This window comes from Phyllobates terribilis, unplaced genomic scaffold (genome assembly GCF_046119375.1).
Source record: "Phyllobates terribilis strain yellow unplaced genomic scaffold, ASM4611937v1 Scaffold_1__5_contigs__length_1240528914, whole genome shotgun sequence".
In the NCBI taxonomy this organism is placed as follows: Eukaryota; Metazoa; Chordata; class Amphibia; order Anura; family Dendrobatidae; genus Phyllobates; species Phyllobates terribilis.
This window is the reverse complement of record NW_027362761.1, coordinates 516,426,348-516,448,898: the sequence shown is the minus strand read 5'-3', so window position 1 is coordinate 516,448,898 and position 22,551 is coordinate 516,426,348. Positions and strand designations below refer to the sequence as shown.

Sequence of the window (22,551 nt, the reverse complement as noted above, 5' to 3'; positions counted from 1 at the left end):
TTACGCGAACCTTGTCTATCTACCTTTTTGGTGTTTCCTATGTCTATTGACTATGTAACATAAATGATAACTTTATGTGCCTTTCATCTTTTATCATCAGTCATGCACATTTCTTCGGTGATCCCTAGGGGATATACCGTATATTAGTAGAAGTTTCTTGTAAATTTCAGACTTTGAGTGGGCGCAGTCACTTATGACTCTCTACTGAGCACCAGCGCCCAATTATTTCTCTCTGCATTAGTGACCCCCTATCATATATTCAACAAAATAGTCTCCTTTGAACATAAAAGTCTCTAACCATTAAACACTAATGGGTAATAGGGAATTACATTCTCTGAAAAGCCGACCATTCAGCAGACACAGATCCACAAGACAGTCGCTCTTGAAGGCTCGCTAATTACAAAAATGAAATCATACATTATGACCTATCAGGCTACAGAGGGAAAGTATTCGCCTGGAATAGTGTTCTAAAGTGACAGCTCCTTACGTAAACCTCCTAGCTACAGATGATGGATTATTTGCAAAAAGCCGTTATGCAAATAGTTCATTACTGCAAAATGAAATATCACAGGAGGCAGACGTGTATTTAAGGAGCGGCGGATGGAAACACTTATCCTTTATCTTTCTATTGTACCAAAGACTTGTCAAAATATAAGAAATATTCTTCTCCTGAAAAACCACAGCGATATCTCTTCTTAAAATGACTTCGCAGGATTCATTTATCAAGAAGGCTTTGCCAGCTTGTGATTTACTGTCCTAGTTTTCCGTCCTGTCATTGACTAATTGGATTTTTTTACCATTTTGAGTTATTTCTCTATTCAAGAAAAAAAAATATTACATGTATATTATAGTGACAGTAAGAGTACCCTCTAAACACAGGGCCTGCACCAAAACCCACAGAACACTGACAGCTAGAAGACACCCATGATAATAAAAAAAAGTGTGCTGTCTTAGCCAATGAAAGTATCATTTCCCGTATGTGCCCCACAGGCAGAGTACAGAGGGCATTTTCTACTGGAGTGATACCACAACTTGACAAAAGCATATGGCGAAACGCGCGTCGGGACATGATCTTTGGATCAACCTCATGGTAACTACATGAGTAGTATGCACTCAATGGGATGCTGTGATCCCTCATTGCTAGCTAACTTTGGCACATTCCCACTTTTGGCATTATTGTATTTCAGCCTCATTCATCTATTTATCCACTGGTGCACGTATTCATCTTATTACACATTTTCCCAATTACACTTAATATGTTTCATTTTTGGAGGGCACGGTAAATTCTAGGTCTCCTCCTGCTGTGTGCTCTTTTTTCAGTGTGATTTATCAGCTTTTACCTGTTATTTATATATATTTATTAATAAACCATGATTTATTTGCACCATCTATTTGGATGTTTACTGTTTTTAATAGGTTTTTGTCTTTGCCTCTGGTTCTGAGGGTGGGCTGTAAGGAAATATAAGGAGAGTGCCAATAGAAGGACTGAACTTGAACCTGTCAAAACTAGTCTACCAGTGAAATACACTGAGCTGTGTTTGGAAAGTCACATATGTACAAGCAGTAAACTATACAGAGGTGTAGTAGGATTGACTGTGCAGAGGACCTGTCAGACTGACGTTGGTTTGTCATGTAAGAAACTGTATTTAGAATGAGTCACTTTGGGACATTTCCAGAAAAAAAATTTCACTAATTCATTGAACTTGGAATTTTTTTCCCCATTCTCAGAACATGATGTGGTAAAATGAATGGGGTCATTCGAAACTACAACTCGTCCTCCAAAACAAAGTCTTCAAACAGATATGGAAAAATGAAAATGTTATGATTTCTGTAAGGCTAAGGTCACACGACTGTATTTTCTCTCATCCGAGTTCGACCAGAGTTTGATCAGAGCGTGATTATAGTGTGATCTGATTTTCTCGGATGAGGAGAAGATAGAAAAAAAAATTTCACTGCAAAATCGGACTGCATTCAGATGTCATCAGAGTGCAGTCCGATTTTTTCCACAGACTTATTGACTTGCTTGGCCGAGTGGATTTTTTCCTCAGACCGACTCTGTCCAAGGATAAAATCGGACATGTGCACGGCCCCATAGAATAACATTGGTCTGAGTATGATCCGATGTTTTGTCGGATCGCACTTGGACCGAAAATACGGTCGGTCGTCTGCACCTAGCCTAAAGGGGATGGGTGAGGGATGAAAGCGCAGAAATTAATATGGACCACGGTGGTAAGGGGTTAAAGACCTGTGATACTTGAGGGGCCTTTTGAAGATTTTGCATTGGGGGCCACATGCTATATAAAAGAATAAACGTGTGAGAGATGCTCCCAGGAAGGCCTCTGAAGGCATATGAATATGTACAGTATTCAGACCCCTTTAAATTTTTCACTCTTTGTTTCATTGCAGCCATTTGCTAAATTCTAAAAAGTTCATTTTTTTTCTCATTAAACTACACTCTGCACCCCATCTTGATTGAAAAAAAACAGAAATGTAGAATTTTTTGCAAATTTATTAAAAAAGAAAAACTGAATATCACATGGTCATAAGTATTCAGACCCTTTGCTCAGACACTCATATTTAAGTCACATGCTGTCCATTTCCTTGTGATCCTCCATGAGATGGTTCTACTCCTTCATTGGAGTCCAGCTGTGTTTAATTAAACTGATAGGACTTGATTTGGAAAGGCACACACCTGTCTATATAAGACCTCACAGCTCACAGTGCATGTCAGACCAAATGAGAATCATGAGCTCAAAGGAACTGCTCAAGGAGCTCAGAGACAGAATTGTGACAAAGCACAGATCTGGTCAAGGTTACAAAAGAATTTCTGCATTACTCAAGGTTCCTAAGAGCACAGTGGCCTCCATAATCCTTAAATGGAAGAAGTTTGGGACCACCAAAAGTATTCCTAGACCTGGCCGTCCAGCCAAACTGAGCAATCGTGGGAGAAGAGCCTTGGTGAGAGCGGTAAAGAAGAACCCAAAGATCACTGTGGCTGAGCTTCAGAGATGCAGTAGGGAGATGGGAGAAAGTTCCACAAAGTCAACTATCACTGCAGCCCTCCACCAGTCGGGCCTTTATGGCAGAGTGACCCGACGTAAGCCTCTCCTCAGTGCAAGACATATGAAAGCCCGCATAGAGTTTGCTCAAAAACACATGAAGGACTCCCAGACTATGAGAAATAAGATTCTCTGGTCTGATGAGATGAAGATAGAACTTTTTGGTGATAATTCTAAATATGTGTGGAGAAAACCAGGCACTGCTCATCACCTGCCCAATACAATCCCAACAGTGAAACATGGTGGTGGCTGCATCATGCTATGGGGGTGTTTTTCAGCTCCAGGGACAGGACGACTGGTTGCAATTGAAGGAAACATGAATGCGGCCAAGTACAGAGATATCCTGGATGAAAACCTCTTCCAGAGTGCTCTGGACCTCAGACTTAGCCGAAGGTTCACCTTCCAATAAGACAATGACCCTAAGCACACAGCTAAAATAACAAAGGAGTGTCTTTAGAACAACTCTGTGACCATTCTTGACTGGCCAAGCCAGAGCCCTGACCTAAACCCAATTGAGTATCTCTGGAGAGACCTGAAAATGGCTGTCCACCAACGTTCACCATCCAACCAGACGGAACTGGAGAGGATCTGCAAGGAAAAATGGCAGAGGATCCCCAAATCCAGGTGTGAAAAACTTGTTACATCATTCCCAAGAAGACTCATGGCTGTACTAGCTCAAAAGGGTGCTTCTACTCAATACTGAGCAAAGGGTCTGAATACTTATGACCATGTGATATTTCAGTTTTTCTTTTTTAATACATTTGCAAAAATTTCTACATTTCTGTTTTTTTCAGTCAAGATGGGGTGCAGTGTACTTTAGTGAGAAAAAAAATTAACTTTTTAGAATTTACCAAATGGCTGCAATGAAACAAAGAGTTAAAAATTTAAAGGGCTCTGAATACTTTCCGTACTCACTGTATATGACAGAATCCATTTTGTGAGGTGTTTAAAGACAGATTTAGGTGTATTAATGTGTTAGACATGTGCTATCCAGTCCTTGATGAGACGCAGACACAAGGAGGAGGACATTAGATGATTTGGAGATTCTGGGAAGGACGAGGCCCGGTTGCCATGGAAACTGTCCTCCTCCATTTCATCAAAGAGGAAGATGCTGAACACTGACCTATGTATTTACACCTTCTTTCTATCCAGGCATATTGTTTTTTGCAGATCTTTTATTAAATCTTGGACAGTCATCAAAAATATATTTTAGAAATAGCATACAAGAATATATTAGTTTATTGAGTTATATTACAAACAACATACAGCTTTTATGATTTCTTTCCATTTTTGAAGCTGAGATGTGGGAAGCAATTTCACAGGGTCTTCGAAACCTCATATTATAGAGAACTGTATTGGAAAGGGTTAATTTAATGGTTCAGTTTTGATTCTTACAAGGTACATAAGCACTTCCAGGACAAAGACATTTGAAGTCTTGAGCTTGTGTTAAAGGGAATTTGTCACCAGAGTAGCATGAATAGCATTATGTACAGACAGAGACGCTGATTCCAGCAATGTGTCACTGATTGGGATTTTTAGTGTGGTTTTGATAAAATCACTGTTTTCTCAGCGGGAGATTATCATTACAGGACTAGTAAACTGCTGCCATGTAGTCCTCCATATGAATGAGCTCTGTATAACTCCGCCCACACCACTGATTGGCAGCTTTCTGTGTGCACTGTAAAGCTGCCAATCAGTGGTGTGGGCGGAGTTATACTGAGCTCAGCATTCAGAGAACTGCTAGATCTGCAGTAGAGAAAACCGTGATTTTATGAAAGCGACGGCAAGCAGTTCAGTAAGTGACACATTGCTGGAATCAGGGTCTCCGTCTCTACATTATACTGCTCTCAGATGGGGTAGCAAAAACCTAGTGAGAGATTCCCTTTAAGGAGATGTATACCCCTAGACACTGTAATCATTGATGGATCACAAGTAATCACTGCCTCCATTGTATACCATGCACCCACGCCCACAGTTTCTCAATCAGATGTTTTGTAACTATATATTTGTTTGTGGTAATTGAACCCCGTGTAACTCTAGGTTATGGGTCTATGGTGGTGCTTACTACTAACTGAGGATTTTTTTTAAACATGGATATTAAAAGTTATATTTTAGGTTTAATTTAATTTTCACAATCTTGTTTGCTTGTATCTTACTAGTGAGATTTATGTATTGATTTGGCCTCTAGACATGACATGTGCTGCTTTAAATTACATCTATATGTCTGGGCATGGCAAAATCATATATTTGTGTGAGGTAAGTGGACCTTGTGCGACTCTAGGTTAGGGGTCTATGATGGTGTTTCCTGCTCATTTTAAACATGGGTATTACATGTTATATTTTAGCTCTTTCTCAGATGGTTTAAACTAAAGTTGGGCAAAGTGTGGCCCATGGGCCACATCCTGCACTCTAGCTGTTCCAGTCTGGCCCGTGGACCGAGACAGCTGAAAAGCCGAAAACAGTGGCCAACGGGCCGCATCATGTCCTCGCACTCCGCCCGTCTGCTGGAACCGTTATCCGCATCCTCAGGGTGCAGACATCTGTGAATACATGATTGGTGGAGGACAGAGCGGCCAGCTCCTTCCGCCACCAATCAGTGTGTGCCACAGCAGATGTGATGACATCATTACATCATATCTGCTGTACAGAGAATCAGTGCACCAGAGCCAGGAGCAAAGCGCCAGGGAAACGGGAGCGAGGCGAGTATGTGTTGTTGTTTTTTCATATAATTTTCGTATGTACCTACATATAGGGGGCTATGTGGTGGCTCATTGTGTATAAAGGGGGCTATGTGGGGGCTTATACCATGTAGAGAGACTATGTGGGGGCTCATTCTATATATATAGGGGGCTATGTGGGGGCTCATTCTATATATAGGGGGCTATGAGGGGGCTTATACTGTATAGAGAGGCTATGTGGGGGCTCATACTGTATAGAGAGGCTATGTGGGGGCTCATACTGTATATAGGGGCTATGTGGGGGCTTATAATATATAGTGAGGCTATGTGGGGGCTTATACTGTATCTATATACAGTATGAGCCCCCACATAGCGCATACTATACAGAGAGGCTATGTGGGGCCCATACTGTACAGTATGTAGGAGGAAATGTGGTGGCTCATACTGTATATATGGAGGCTATGTGGGGCTCATACTATATTTAGGAGGCTATGTGGGGTTTCATACTGTATATAGGGGGCTATGTGGGAGCTCAAACTGTATATAGAGAGGCTATGTGGGGCTCATACTCTATGTAGGAGGAAGTGTGGCAGCTCAAACTGTATTTAAGGGTTATGTGGGGGATTATACTATATGTAGGGGGCTGTATGGGGGCTCATACTGTATATAGGAGGGCTGTGTGGTATAATGATTGCAGTATATTAAGAGAAAACATTTTTTGATTGGAGTGCTTCTTTAAGACCAAAAAATTGACTACTTCAATTTTACTCTGCATAGTAGCGACAATGATTATCTTCATTTTCACATAAATCCTAAATTCAGCCACTGGAATAGCAACATCACAGACGTAGCAGGCACATTACTGTCATCCTTCATCCGTCTATCTATGGTCACAATGTGCTGCCATCTCGCTATGACGAGAGGCACATGACAGGCACAGTGTTTTATCGCTTGTCACTCGGAGTCTGAGCAGCGAGATGCAATTCTGCACAAATAAAACATGTCCCACAAGACAAACGCTCGGTCCGCACAGCTGCTGCGTGAAACAAGAAGCACTTACCAGTCCTGCACTGCATTGAACGACTCCTCATTTGTGATATCATACATTAAGATAAAACCCATAGCACCTCGATAATAAGCTGTGGTAATGGTGCGGTATCTCTCCTGACCAGCTGTGTCCTGAAATAAGAAAGAAGGGGTCACGTTAAGATTTTTTTCATTTTTATTATTGTCATTTTCCCTGAAGTACGTTCCTTAATGTAAGACTCATTTTGGCCCTGGTAGAGGTTAGGATGGTAGATGTTAGGACTGCCGTCCACAGAACTGGGCAAGAGTATATGACTCTGATCCAATCAATATCTGCAAAAAGAATCCCAATGGCAAATCAAAGTTCATGGTTTTACTGGGGACAAAACCTTGACACCGGCGCAGAGGGGTGGGTGGGATTATGGGCGGGGAAAGGGGTGAATATTCATTTTGCATTTACATATGTTTGACTAGCCGACACGCGACTATAAATTTTCCGGGGCTTATAGCAACATAAAGAGGCTACATACTGTAATAAAAGTAACATATCCTGAAATGGCTGCTCAAGCCCTATTTCAGGATTCTATTAATATGGTATGCAAAAATTACCTGACAGGTAATCTCTATTATTTATATTTTGTGTATATAGTGTAGATATATGCAAATCTTCTTTTATGTGATATACATTGGGCATTGTTAAGTAATAATAATGAGCATAGTATTAATAGGGAGGTATTGTGATATTCTGATCATTGATATCAGTATAGACAAGGTTCTCTCTAATTGGTATTCAGCAAAAAGATAATATTGGCAACACTTTGCTTGTACTTGAGACAGTCTGCTGGCAAACACTTCAGCAACACTTCTTTCACACAGATAGGCTGTGTGCCCACGGTGCGTTTTTCAAGCGTTTATGCTGCGGAGTTTCCGCAGCGTAAACGCTTGGGAAACGCTTGGTAAACCTTCCCCCGTGGTCTCCAATGCAATTCCGCACTTTCAATGCCCATGCTGCGGATTTTTCCGCAGCGTTTATGCTGCACTCAAAAATACGCAGCATGTCCATTAATTTTGCGGAAGTGCTGCGTTTTCACCGCCATTGACTTGCATTAGAACGCGCCAATTCCGCAAGACTGCATCTGTACTTGCGTAATTGGCGCGTTCTAATGTGCGGATGGTACCCGGGTGTGGAGGACAGGAGACTCTCCTCCACACCCAGGTACCATTAAAAGCTGTAAAAAAAAAAGAATAAAATAAAAAATAAAGATTATATTCACCTTCCGACGGCCCCCGGACTCCTTCTCTGTTCTTGCGGGCAGATCTGTAGGACCTGCGCTGACGTCACACTCATGTGATGGCAGGTCCTTCAGTACAACGTACCGCGATCTGCCGGCAGCCAGGAACGAGCGCAGCAAGTCCCGGGGGCCATCAGAAGGTAAGGATAGCTTTATTTTTTTATTTTTAACCATTCTCTCGTGTCACACTATATAAATCCATGTCGTTTGCATGGATTTATATAGTGTGACCTATGCTAAAATCGCTTGGAAAGCGCTTGACACCCGCATGCGGAAATGCCAGTGAAGAACGCTTCATTTCCGCATGTCCCTGGCATGAAAAACGCATGTACAATCCGCATGCGTTTTTTCTGCCAGGGGAGATGCAGGAACGCTCAGGAAAAAATCCCGAGCATTTCTGCATCGTGGGCACATAGCCATACAATCTTTTTGTCTCCTTCCCCATGCAGCACAACACACATCCACAGTGCTAGTCATTCCTTCTTATGGTCACCTCTCTCGGCAGTGAGTACCCATCAGCTGCTCCTAAACTCCCAGTTTGCAGACTCTTGTGGCCTGCTCAATTACCACATCTCAATTCATCAGAGAAAGGCACCTGCATATCTCTGTCTGTATCCAATGTGGTACTTCTCTGCACACTAATGCTTCAGGTGCAATAATCCTCCCAGTCAGGAATAAGCTCCTATGATACCCTCTGCTATGTCTAATTTTTGTTTTTATCGCAGCTAAACTTAGCTTTATTAGTGGTACCCTTTCTCAGTAATTGTGTCATCCAGAAGGGCTAATCTCTTTCTCCTGAGGCAGACTATAACCACTGCAGTAAAGGATGAAGCTTCTTATGTGCTCCTCCTTGGCCATATCTATTTCTCTGGGGTGGCACAGTAATTGGCAGGTGTTACTCACCCCTACTTACTAGAGTTCTATCTAGGCTTCTTATTTGCTTCTGCTTACAGCTGTCTGAAAATCATTCTCCTGTCTAGCCTAAAACAACATGCTACATTTTACTCATCCATATGAGTGGGCAGACACGGTAATGATAACTCCACACTCCACATGACTCAGTATTTCACAAAGCAGCTCAGTGTGTTAACTCTTTATACTCTCTTCTACAAAATATATTGATGCACACAAAATCAATTCCTTGTATCACAATTGACAATTCATTGGATCAGTCATACAGTTGTCATAGCAGAATTATAAATACATTGTGTAGTATAAGACATTGCGTTATAGATAACAACAGATGTTAACATTAACAAGGCATTAGCACAGACGTGAAAAGTTCAACAGGTAGCAACTGTGGATTCACATAGCAACAGTGTGATATTTGTAAGAGGGTGGCAAAATAATTTTTAACCCTCTTACAATCTAGATTCATAAATTTAATTTAACTAGGGTTCCCTATGATCTCCGTATGTAATGTATGTTCATACATTTCATATAGTACGGTAATTGTGGACAAATGGAAACCTTTATTCTATATATTCATGCCATATATCACTATATTGGAAGTAAAGTATCCATTACATATCATGATTCTGTTCCATATTACGTTACGCTAACATACAGAAACGCGTGGGATCTATTAATTCAGCTGATACTGCTCTTCCATTGTTGTATTGTGCGAGTATCTTCATCTTTTGTATGCTACCTGTCAATCAAGCAAATGGCTTATAGAGATTAAAGGCACTGATGTGACATTTACACAGTACCGTGTATGAGAACATGAGCAAACACAAAGCTCAAGGGCTATTCAGCCTTATATTGAGCTGTCTTAGAGTTTATTCACACCTATTCTGCACTCATACCTACAATAAGGTTTGCTCGTGTATTTTACGTCCTATGACAATGTGCTGATGTCCTGAAAGGGTCTGCTGAATAGCATGTTAAACGGGTGCCCTGGTTATGTGCAAAGAAGAAAATATTGTATTGTAAAATCTCAGGAGATCTTTATTAGAAAGCAGTTTCTATTGTTTGTCACTATGTACATTTTATATATATATATATATATTTATATACACACAGTACAGACCAAAAGTTTGGACACACCTTCTCATTTAAAGATTTTTCTGTATTTTCATGACTGTGAAAATTGTACATTCACACTGAAGGGATCAAAACTATGAATTAACACATGTGGAATTATATACTTAACAAAAAAAGTGTGAAACAACTGAAAATATGTCTTATATTCTAGGTTCTTCAAAGTAGCCACCTTTTGCTTTGATGACTGCTTGCACACTCTTGATGAGCTTCAAGAGATAGTCACTGGAAATGGTCTTCCAACAATCTTGAAGGAGTTCCCAGAGATGCTTAGCACTTGTTGGCCCTTTTGCCTTCACTCTGCGGTCCAGCTCACCCCAAACCATCTCGATTGGGTTCAGGTCTGGTGACTGTGGAGGCCAGGTCATCTGGCTTAGCACCCCATCACTCTCCTTCTTGGTCAAATAGCCCTTACACAGCCTGGAGGTGTGTTTGGGGTCATTGTTCTGTTGAAAAATAAATGATGGTCCAACTAAACGCAAACCGGATGGAATAGCATGCCGCTGCAAGATGCTGTGGTAGCCATGCTGGTTCAGTATGCCTTCAATTTTGAATAAATCCCCAACAGTGTCACCAGCAAAGCACCCCCAAACCATCACACCTCCTCCTCCATGCTTCACGGTGGGAACCAGGCATGTAGAGTCCATCCGTTCACCTTTTCTGCGTCGCACAAAGACACGGTGGTTGGAACCAAAGATCTCAAATTTGGACTCATCAGACCAAAGCACAGATTTCCACTGGTCTAATGTGCATTCCTTGTGTTCTTTAGCCCAAACAAGTCTCTTCTGCTTGTTGCCTGTCCTTAGCAGTGGTTTCCTAGCAGCTATTTTTCCATGAAGGCCTGCTGCACAAAGTCTCCTCTTAACAGTTGTTGTAGAGATGTGTCTGCTGCTAGAACTCTGTGTGGCATTGACCTGGTCTCTAATCTGAGCTGCTGTTAACCTGCGATTCCTGAGGCTGGTGACTCGGATAAACTTATCCTCAGAAGTAGAGGTGACTCTTGGTCTTCCTTTCCTGGGGCGGTCCTCATGTGAGCCAGTTTCTTTGTAGCGCTTGATGGTTTTTGCAACTGCACTTGGGGACACTTTCAAAGTTTTCCCAATTTTTCGGACTGACTGACCTTCATTTCTTAAATTAATGATGACCACTCATTTTTCTTTACTTAGAATTTGTATTATGGCAAGAAAAAAGCAGCTAACAGTCTATTCAGTAGGACTATCAGCTGTGTATCCAGCTGACTTCTGCACAACACAACTGATGGTCCCAACCCCATTTATAAGGCAAGAAATCCCACTTATTAAACCTGACAGGGCACACCTGTGAAGTGAAAACCATTTCCGGTGACTACCTCTTTAAGCTCATCAAGAGAATTCCAAGAGTGTGCAAAGCCGTCATCAAAGCAAAAGGTGGCTACTTTGAAGAACCTAGAATATAAGACATATTTTCAGTTGTTTCACACTTTTTTGTTAAGTATATAATTCCACATGTGTTAATTCATAGTTTTGATGCCTTCAGTGTGAATGTACAATTTTCATAGTCATGAAAATACAGAAAAATCGTTAAATGAGAAGAAGGTGTGTCCAAACTTTTGGTCTGTACTGTATATATATATAAATATATATACACAAATGTATATATATATATATACATACACACACATAAAAATGTATGTGTATACATTGTAAGGTTCCTGCCGGACAGGTCGTGGACGGGAGGTATGTGTCCCCAAAGTACCAAGCTTCGGTAATGTAGGACCCGAAGAAGCAGGCTCCAGTACACATAGTGCTGAGAGGGAGTTAAAGGGCCTGGTTTTACGAGCAGCTGAAAGAGATGGGGGGGGGGGGGGGCAGCTGCTCACTTACCTCCAGTCCAGGTCTTCGAAGGCTGATTTAAGGCAGCTGGGGCTGTCTCAGCCGGTCCGTGTTTTGCAAGGTGAGTAGACCTTGCATGTGCTGCTCAGACTCTGTTAAAGGCAGAGAAAAGGACTTCATTTAAACGGCTGAGGCCGTGCTGTATGGACTGGTTATTTTGAGTTTTGTTCTGTTATTCCTTTTTGTGCCGGGAAAAGGCTGTTATATTTTGGTTCCCTTACTGGTGTATGGACACTAAATAAACCACCAATTTATTTGAACCTGTGGACTGCATCACTATGTGAACCTGTGCCTACCTCCAACGTGGCTCAGTGAGTACAAATCCCTACTATTGGTGCTAGAAGCACGGGCACGAATCCCAAGCGGCAGTGTGACTGCTACAGGAAAACGTATAATATGTCCAGGGTGAAGGCCGCCAGCCAGCAAGGAGCTGGCAGCATGGAGGAACTAATAAAGCAACTGGTGCAGGTGAACATGCAACATTAATTTTTCCGGGTTGGAGGTACTGGAGTTCTCTTTTTTCTTTTTGAACATACGTCAGCAGCAAGCTCAGCAGGAGACCAACAAATTGGTAGTACAACAGTTCCAGCTTCAGCAGCAACAGATGCAGCAGCAGCGACAGCAGCAGGAACAAATGACGCTCCTGGCGGAGGCCGTCCGTGTCAGAGAAGCCGCACCACCTCCAGGCCGAAGCGACGAGACCCAGGTGAGGAAAACCGTGACAGGGGCGTTGCAAAAGATGACTCCAGGGGATGACATCGGGGCGTTCCTGGCCGTGTTTGAGATGGTGACGCACCGTGAGAGACTACCACTGGAGCAGTGAGTCGAGGTTCTAGCGCCATATCTGACCGGGGAACCACAGAAGGCGTATTTTGATCTGGCCCTGCAGGATGGTAAGGAGTATAGCAAGCTTAAGGCTGAGATCCTGGCGCAGCTGGGTGTAACTCTGGCAGACAGAGCACGAGTTCACCTCTGGGACTTCCACAGGGACAAACCTCCTCGTTCACAGATGTTTGATCTTTTGCACATGGTACAGAAGTGGCTGCAGCCAGAGACTTGTTCCCCAGCCCAGATGGTCGAGAGAGTGGTCATGGATCGGTTTATCCACTCACTGCCCAAGCCGATTCAGTTCTGGGTTGCCCAGGGAGATCCCCAAAATGCAGACAACCTGGTGGTCCTAGTAAAGAGGTACCGGTAGAGGGTTCCCTGGGTGGTCAAGCAGGGGTTAGGTCACCTTTCTGGGGCTCCCAAAAGAAGAGGACTAAATCTTCACTGGGTGTTCGTCCAAAGTCCCAAGAGGCAGCTGAAATGCAGCTGGGTAATCAGCCCCATTCCATCCTCTGTTGGAGGTGTCATGCCCCTGGCCATTTAGCCGCCTGGTGTCCCATGAACTCTGAGCCAATGGACTGCAACATAGGCCGGCGTTGCTCCTATTTTGCCTATCCCGCCTGCAGTTCCTCAACATGGCGAGGGCCCTCAGGCATGCTCAGTGTCAGTAAACAGGGTACAAATGTCTGGACTACTGGACCCCGGAAGTTTGGTGACCGTGATAAGAGCCACACTCCCTCATCGACTGGTTCCTGGGAAGGTGGTGGGTGTCTGGTGTATCCATGGGGACGCTAAGAACTATCCTGTGGCCCGCATGGATGTAAACATGGATTGTGGCACCACATCTCATGAAGTGGGGGTCGTTAAGGACTTATTGCATCCCATAATAATTGAACGTGACTTTGCATTATTTTGGGAAATGTGGGAAAAGCATGGACACCTGGTTACTCGGACGACAGCCAGATCACCCCTAAGGAAACCTCGCCACAGACCATAGTAGACGAGTTTCTCATGTGTGTGTTTGTGGGCGATGAGGATGAGGCAGCATCACCTGAGGCCAATATCCCTGAGCTGGAGGTGTCCAAGCGAAACTTTGGAACTGCTCAACTCAGGGATTTAACTCTGAAAGAGGCATTTGAAAATGTTACTGTGTTAAATGGGGTGCCTCAGGAGCCGGGGGCCGACACTCGGTTCCCTCATTTTACTGTGAATGGGGATTTGCTGTACAGAGTAACCAAGCCAAGGGTTGAGGTAATAGAACAGTTGCTGGTGCCAGGGCCCTATAGACGCAGGGTGTTAGACATGGCTCATTCCTATGTGTTGGGTGGTCACCTGGGTGCAGACAAGACTCAGGAACGTATCCTCCAGAGATTCTACTGGCCAAGTTGCTACACAGAGATAATGAGTTATTGTTGTTCCTGCCCCACATGACAGCTAACCTCCCCAGTGGCCCACTTCCGCAGTCCCCTAGTGCCGCTGCATGTCATCGAGGTCCCATTTGAACGCATAGCAATAGATCTAGTGGGGCCCCTGGTCAAGTCCGCCCGAGGGCATCAGTATATCCTGGTGGTATTAGATTATGCTACACGGTATCCGGAGGCCGTATCATTACGAAACTCCTCTGCCAGGTGTATAGCCTGCAAGTTAGTCCACATATTTTCCAGAACGGGGTTGCCTAAGGAGATCCTAACAGACCAAGGAACTCCATTTATGTCGAAGGTCATGAGGTAATTGTGCAAGACATTGCAGATTGCACAACTGAGAACCTCCGTGTACCATCCCCAGATGGACGGACTGGTCGAGAGGTTTAACAAAACCTTGAAGGCAATGTTGAGAAAAGCAGTGGAAAAGGATGTCCGAGACTGGGACTGTCTGCTTCCCTATCTGTTGTTCGCCATCAGTGAAGTTCCTCAAGCTCCCACAGGCTTCTCCTCGTTTGAACTACTCTATGGTCGACACCCTCGAGGACTCCTGGATGTGGCAAAAGAGTTCTGGGAATCGGAGACCACTCCCTATAGGAGCGTGGTGGAGCACATTGCCCAGATGCAAGAGAGGATTGCCAACGTGATACCCATTGTGGGGGAGCACCTCCTCAAGGCATAAGAGGCACAGTCCAGGGTGTATAATAGGTCGGCCAGGGTGAGACAGTTCAACCCAGGAGATCGAGTGCTTGTGCTAGTGCCCACAGTGGAGAGCAAGTTCATGGCCAAGTAGCAGGACCCCTATGAGGTGGTAGAGAAAGTTGGGGAAGTCAACTATAAAATCCACCAACCGGGAAAGTGGAAGCCCTACCAAATTTACAATGTTAACTTGATTAAGCCATGGCAAGATAGGGAGCCTGTGGAAGCACCGTGTTTAGTGGCTCAGGCCGATATAAAAGAGGTCAAGGTGGCAGAGTCGCTGTCACGTGCCCAAAAGCAACAGTGCAAAGAGTTGCTACAGTGAAATAAAGACCTGTTTTCGGAGTTACCAGGACTCAATCAGGTCATAGAGCATGAGGTAATCACAGAGCCTCATGTTTGTGTCAACCTAAAACCGTACCGGATCCCCGAGGCCCGCAGAGAGGTGATCTCAAAAGAAGTGAGGCGGATGCTTAACTTCGGAGTCATTGAAGAGTCCAAAAGTGGCTGGTCCAGTCCTATAGTCTTAGTGCCGAAACCAGATGGGGAATGGTGCAACAACTATATGAAGCTGAATGAGGTCTCGAAGTTTGAAGCCTACCCAATGCCTAGGGTAGATGAGCTTATCGAAAGGCTAGGACCTGCTCGGTACATCACCACCCTGGACCTCACCAAAGGATATTGGCAAATTCCCCTGTCCAAAGAGGCCAAGGAGAAGACAGCCTTCTCGACACCAGACGGATGTTATCAATACGTCAGGATGCCGTTTGGGTTGCCAGGAGCTTCGGCCACCTTCCAGAGGGCCATGGACCGGATCTTAGACCCCACAAAAAGTATGCAGCGGCCTACCTAGATGACATTGTCATATTCAGCCAGGACTGGGAAAGTCATCTAGGCAAAGTTCAAGCCATACTTGACGCCCTAAGGAAGGCGGACTTTACCATCAACCCAAAGAAATGTGCCATGGGGATGGAGGAAGCCAAGTATCTGGGCTACGTGGTTGGTAGAGGGGAAATAAAACCACAAATAAATAAGGTCGAGGCGATCCTGAACTGGCCACAGCCCTTCTCAAAGAAGCAGGTCAGGGCATTTCTAGGCATCGTGGGCTACTATCGAAGATTTGTCCTTTACTTTGCCCCGATAGCAGCCCCGCTGACAGATCTTCTGAAAGGGACGAAGTCGGCTATGGCCAAGTGGTCCCCGGAAGCTGAAGCGGCCTTTCAGGCATTGAAACTGACCCTCTGTAAAAAGCCAGTCTTGGTGGCGCCCAACTTCTCCAAAGAGTTTGTGGTCCAGACGGATGGCATGGGCTGTCAGGCTGGGAGCAGTCTTGTCCCAGGAGATTAACGGAGGAGAACACCTTGTAATGTACCTAAGTCGGAAGCTGTCCACGTGTGAGAAGAACTACTCCATAGTGGAAAAAGAATGTTTGGCCATCATGTGGGCGTTAGACAATCTGAGGTATTACCTGTTAGGTAGAAGGTTTAGGTTAGTGTCGGACCATGCCCCACTGAGGTCGATGCGAGAAAAGAAGGGAAACAATGCCCGAGTAACTAGGTGGTTCCTAGCCCTACAAGATTTTAGTTTCCGGGTAGAGCATAGGCCTGGGAAACAACATGGGAATGCTGATGTCCTGTCAAGGGTCTATTGTATGGTAGCAGAAGGTGCCAAGCCCCCCAGCTTTGGGCAGAGGGGGGGTATGTAAGGTTGCTGCCGGACAGGTCGTGGACGGGAGGTATGTGTCCCCGAAGTACCAAGCTTCGGTAATGTAGGACCCGGAGAAGCAGGCTGCAGTACACATAGTGCTGAGAGGGTGTTAATGGGCCCAGATTAAAGGGCCGGGTTTTACGAGCAGCTGAAAGAGCTGGCGGGGGACAGCTGCTCACTTACCTCCAGTCCAGGTCTTGGAAGGCTGATTTAAGACAGCTGCGCCTGTCTCAGTCGGTCGCGGTTTTGCAAGGTGAGCAGACCTTGCATGTGCTGCTCAGACTCTGCTAAAAGCAGAGAAAAGGACTTCATTTAAACGGCTGAGGCCATGCTGTATGGACTGGCTATTTTGAGTTTTGTTCTGTTATTCCTTTTTGTGCCGGGAAAAGGCTGTTATTTTTTGGTTTCCTGACTGGTGTATGGACACTAAATAAACCACCAGTTTGTTTGAACCTGTGGACTGCAAAACTGTGTGAACCGGTGCCTACCTCCAACGCGGCTCAGTGAGTATAAATCCTTACAACATATATACACATTGGTTCAATCCCACCAAGGGTCACATCAGCAAGGAGTGTGTATGTTCTTCCCATGTTTGCGTGGCGTTTCCTTCAGGTTTTCCTCTTACACTCCAAAGATTGATGATGTCTGTAAAGCGCCGTGGAATTAATGGCGCTGTATAAGGGAGTAAAATAAATAAATAAACCCTAATTGGAGTAAAGGTTTAAGAATTACAGCTCTTTAATATGTAGCTGCCTCTTTTTCAAGGGACCAAAAGTAATAGGACAATTATCACAAAAGCTCTTTAATGGCCTGCCTTGGCTTTTCCCTCATTAATCCATCATCAATTAAGCAGGTAAAAGGTCTTGGTCTGATTCCAGTTGTGACATTTGCATTTGGAAGCTGTTGCTGTAAACCCACAACATGCAGTCAAAGGAGCTCTCAATGGAAGTGAGACAGACCATCATTAGGTTAAAAAAAAAGAAGAAATACACCAGAGAGATATAAATGTTAGAAGTGGCCAGATCAACAGTTTGGTACATTCTGCAAAAAAAAATAGTGCAGTGGTGAGCTTGGAAATCCAAAAAGGCCTAGTAGTCCACAGAAAACAACAGTGGTGGATGATCACAGAATCCTTCCTATGGTGACGAAATACCCCTTCACACCATCCACCCAAGTGAAGAACACTCTGCAGGCATTAGGTGTTTCTGTATCTAAGTCTATCATAAAGAGAAGACTTCATGAGGGAAAATAAAGAGGGTTCATAACAAGGTGCAAACCATTGATCAGCCTTAAAAAATAAAAAGGCCAGATTAGACTTTACCAAAAAACATCTAAAGAACCCAAACCAGTTCTGGAAAATCCTTCTTTGGACAGATGAAACTAAGATCAGCCTGTACCAGAATGATGGGAAGAAGAAAGTATGGAGAAGGCGTGGGATGGCTCATGATCCAAAGCACACCACATCCTCTGTAAAGCATGGTGGAGGCAGTGTGATAGCATGTGCATGCATGGCTTGCAATGGCCCTGGGTCATTAGTGTTTATTAAATGATGTGACTGAAAACAGAAGCAGCCGGATGAATTCTGAAGTGTACAGGGCGATACTTTTTGCTCAGATTGAACCAAATGCAGCAAAGTTGATTGGACAGCACTTCATAGTACAGATGGACAATGACCCAAGACATCCCGAGAAAGCAACCCAGGAGTTAAGGCAAAGAAGTGGAATATTCTGCAATCAATAAGTAAATCACGAGATCCATGGAGCAGGCATTTATCATGGTTAAGAGAAAATGTAAGGCCGAAAGACCCACAAACAAGCAACAACTCAAGTCATCTGCAGTAAAAGTCTGGCAAAGTATCACAAGGGAGGAAACCCAACGTTTGGTAACCGCCATGGCTTCCAGATTTGAGGCAGTTATTGCCTGCAAAGGATTCTCTACAAAGTATTAAGAATGAACATTTTATTTATGGTAAAGTTAATTTGTCCAATTACTTTGGGGCCCATAAAATGAGGAGGTGTTGTAGAAAAATGGTTGCAATTCTTGAGTGTTTCACGGGATATTTTTGTTCAACCCCTTTAATTAAACCTGAAAGTCTACACTTCAATTGCATCTCAGCTGTTTAATTTTAAATCCAAAATAGTGGCATACAGTAAAAATAAAAGGCTTAGGGGTGATTTTATTACATTGTAGAAATATATGAAGAAATATATGAAGGAACAGTGCAGAGATCTTTCGATTGATCTTTTTACATCTAGGTTTACAACGATGATATCTATGTCTAGAGGAAAGAAGGTTCAATCATCATAACAGACACAAATTCTTTACTGTAAGAGCAGTGAAATTATGGATCTCTCTGCCACATGATGTTGTAATAGTTGATTCACTCAAGTTCAAGGAGGGCCTGAATTTCTTTCTTGACAAATAATATTACAAGTTATGGGTATTAGATTGTCTGATAGGACACTGATCCAGGGAACTAGTCTGCGTGGCATATGTGGAGTCGAGTAGGAATCTTTTCCTTAGTTTGTGTCAAATAGCATCTGCCTTATCGGGTATTTGCCTTCCTCTGGATCAACATGTTAGGTTATAGGTCAACCCAAAAACTATGAAACTATGAGTAATACAACAGAGGCCCCAAGATCCAGCAGAAGACAACTCAATATAGAGTTATCACTTACAGTTATATATCACTTACTATGGTCTATTGTCTATGGTTTGAGTCACAAATAAGGCTTCATTATATATTTGTGTGTGCTGTGATAAAAAAACAAATGATGACGGGCAGGCTCTCAGAATAAATTTCTCTGGTAGGTCCAAGGAACCCTAGTACGACGATGAAACCCTGAACAACTGATAAAAAAAGAATGAAGCAGAACTGAAAGCACCAAAAAAGAATATATATCAGTAGTAATTCCATGTATATGCAGACTATAGGTTATCAAAAACGTACAATCATAAACAGAGAGATAGAAAAAAAAAAGAGAAATGGGGAAATGTAAAAAACTCTGGGGGTAATTGGCCGGGAAGCTGAAGGTGAAAGTTATTTTGGTTGACAGTGTGAATTATCTTCTGTGTGATTATAGAAGTTGAGGTGATGGCGGGGGGCTTTCAGGATCATTATGATGTTCACACTAGTCTTCACAAGCTGTGCACTTGCTATTTATAGGGATATCTGACACTTGTTAGGTATGGCAGCAGAGTTTCTGCTTGAGGACATTTATACTTTTTTTTTGTTATGTATGAACACTAAGGAAAGGGTAAAAGTAGCACTGCATCTATGGTATGCAATATTCCTACTTATTCAGTGAATGCTGTAAAAGGTTTCTCACCTTATCGATCTTTCGCCACGCCTGTTCCGTGGCTTCCCATTTCCCCACTGGTCTCTACATCCTGGTGGTCACATAACATAAGAAATTATCCCTCAGCCAATCACAAGCTATAGCCGTGACCCACCACAGCCAGTGATTGGCTGCAGCTTGTAATACGTCCCAGCAAAAGACAGTAGAGACTGGTTGGGACGAAATAGCTTCAGAATGGGAGGAATTGGGGATTAGTGATGTGAGTGTCACTTTTTTTAATACAATTCTGACAAATACATTTTTTTAATGTGCAAAGTAGAGAACCCTTTTAGTCATATATATTCTCTTAGTCTGCCAGCACAAAATGCCTGTTCAAACCAAGCCAGGGGCTGGGTGCACCCTTGGAGAGGCCGAGCAGTTCCTTGCACCCTCCCACATACTTCTTTTGCATTTATCTCTGCCTCCTCTTCCTGATTGATAGGGAGGCAGATATAGGTGGAAAACTAATAGAAGTAGGTGGGAAGGTGCACTTAACTGTTTGGCTACACCAAGGGTGCACCAGGTGCCTATGCTTGATTAGAAAAGTAATTTTCTGCTGGTAAATTCCCTTAAAAGAAGTTGTCCACTACTTTTACATATAGGGCATCAATGTCTGATCAGCCAGGGTCCCGCACCTGGCACCCCAGCCAATCGGCTGTTATCGGTGCTGACAGCTGCCGGCTGGAAGTACTTACTTGCGGATCTTGGCTGTTTAGCTGTAGTGGCCGCCGTCGGGTACTGCACATCTGCCTCCTATTCAACTCAATGGGAGGTGGATGTGCAGTACCCCGCGGCGGCCACTACAGCTAAACAGCCAAGCTCCGCAGGGAAGCACTTCTGGCCGGTGGCCGCTGCCGACACCGATAACAGCTGATCAGTGGGGGTGCGGGACCCCAGTCATTCAGACATTGATGCCCTATCCTACGGATGGGGCATCAATGTATAAGTAGTGGACAACTTCTTTAAGAAACAGAAATTAAATAATGGATTCAGAAATATAAGTCTAAAAAAATATCAAATTATTGAATAACTTTACATTTTTAATCATTTTAAAATAACATAAAAACATTAAAAATATTTTTTTATTAGTAAAAGAAAAGCAAAAAATCAGCTTTTGTTCCTTTTTTTTTTTTTTAAATAAAGAAATAAATGCCTCTGGCTGAACTGATTGTGATCTTCAGACTTTGCAGCAATGATGATTTACTTTATCTATAGTATGAAGAAAAGTAATTCAGGTGGGCGGCAGGGGTGGGGTGGGGGTGAGCTGACAGCAATAAGATACAGAACAGTGATAAGGAACCAGGATATATAGTCCTAATAGGGCACTACAGGAAGCCGAAATCGCTGTTGTCATGGTAATATAAATCTAACAAGTACTGGAGAAATGGAAGTGGTCAGGGGATTAAGGACACAATACTTATCACTGAGGGAGGTAAAAATAAACTGATAAATATGACCTTGGAATCAAATGGAAGTTTACTGCTGGGTAAATGTGACATTTTCTAAGAATACAGTAAGGCTATGTGCCCACGATGCAGATTTTAAGCAGAAATTTCCTGAGCGTTTTTTCCTATCCCTGGCAGAAAAAACGCATGTAGATTTTACATGTGTTTTTTTCAGCCAGGGAGGAGAGTTTTCGCATGCGTTTTTTCAAGCAGTTTTCCAAGTGATTTTGAGCATCACTTGGAAAAGTGCATGACAAGTTGGTCACACAATATAAATCCATGCAACTGGCGTGGATTTATATTGTGTGACCGAGATTTCTGCTTAAAATACTGCACTTATGGTAAAAAAAAAAAAAAGAATTATAAAGTAAAAAATAAAAAAATATATTCATAGTCACCTCTCCGGCGGGCCCGGTCTGCTCCCGGCGGCATCCTCTCTCCTCGATAGCCCGCGGTGTTCTGCTAGGACCTGCGGTGACGTCATTTAGTCAGCTGATGGTCACGCGAACATCACCTGACCGCTGACGGCAGTGGTCGCGTGACCATCAGCTGACTAAATGACGTCATCGCAGGTCCTGGCAGAAAACCGCAGGCCATCGAGGAGAGAGGACGCCGCCGGGAGCAGACCGCACCCGCCGGAGAGGTGACTATGAATATTTTTTTTTACTTTATACTTCTTTTTTACTTGCAGGTACCATGGTACCCGGGTCTGAAGGAGAGTCTCCTCTTCTCCAGACCCGGGTACCATCCGCACATTGAACCGCATAACATCCGCATGTATACATGTATACATGCGGATGTTATGCGGTTTAATGCAAGTTAATGGAGGCGATTTCGCCTCGAAATCGCACAATAAATGCTTGTGCTGCGGATTTTTCCGCAATGATAATCCGCAGCGGAAATTTCCGCAGCATGTGCATGGCACATGCGGATTATCATTGGGATGGCAGACATCTTAACAAGCAATGTTAATGCGTTTCCGCGGCGGAAATACCGCCGCGGAAATGCATTAAATCCACATTGTGGGCAGACATCCTAAATAAATTGTAAATATTACATTTGGGACCCGCACCGCTATCCACAATGGGGGGCCCTGAACGCTTTCCTGCCTGGTGAAATGACCCTTGGCCACTGTATCCAGGCA

The 22,551-nt window shown here is 43.6% G+C and overlaps 1 protein-coding gene across 2 annotated transcripts in view; it reads right to left on the bottom strand.

Annotated features, from left to right (window-relative positions):
- RAB3C (RAB3C, member RAS oncogene family) overlaps nt 1–22,551 on the bottom strand; it is a 212,632-nt gene that overhangs the window by 33,144 nt on the left and 156,937 nt on the right. For both annotated transcript variants that reach the window (XM_073680278.1, XM_073680277.1), the window contains exon 3: nt 6,798–6,916. In XM_073680278.1, the coding sequence (XP_073536379.1) occupies nt 6,798–6,916 (119 nt within the window). The remainder of the gene's footprint in view (nt 1–6,797; nt 6,917–22,551) is intronic.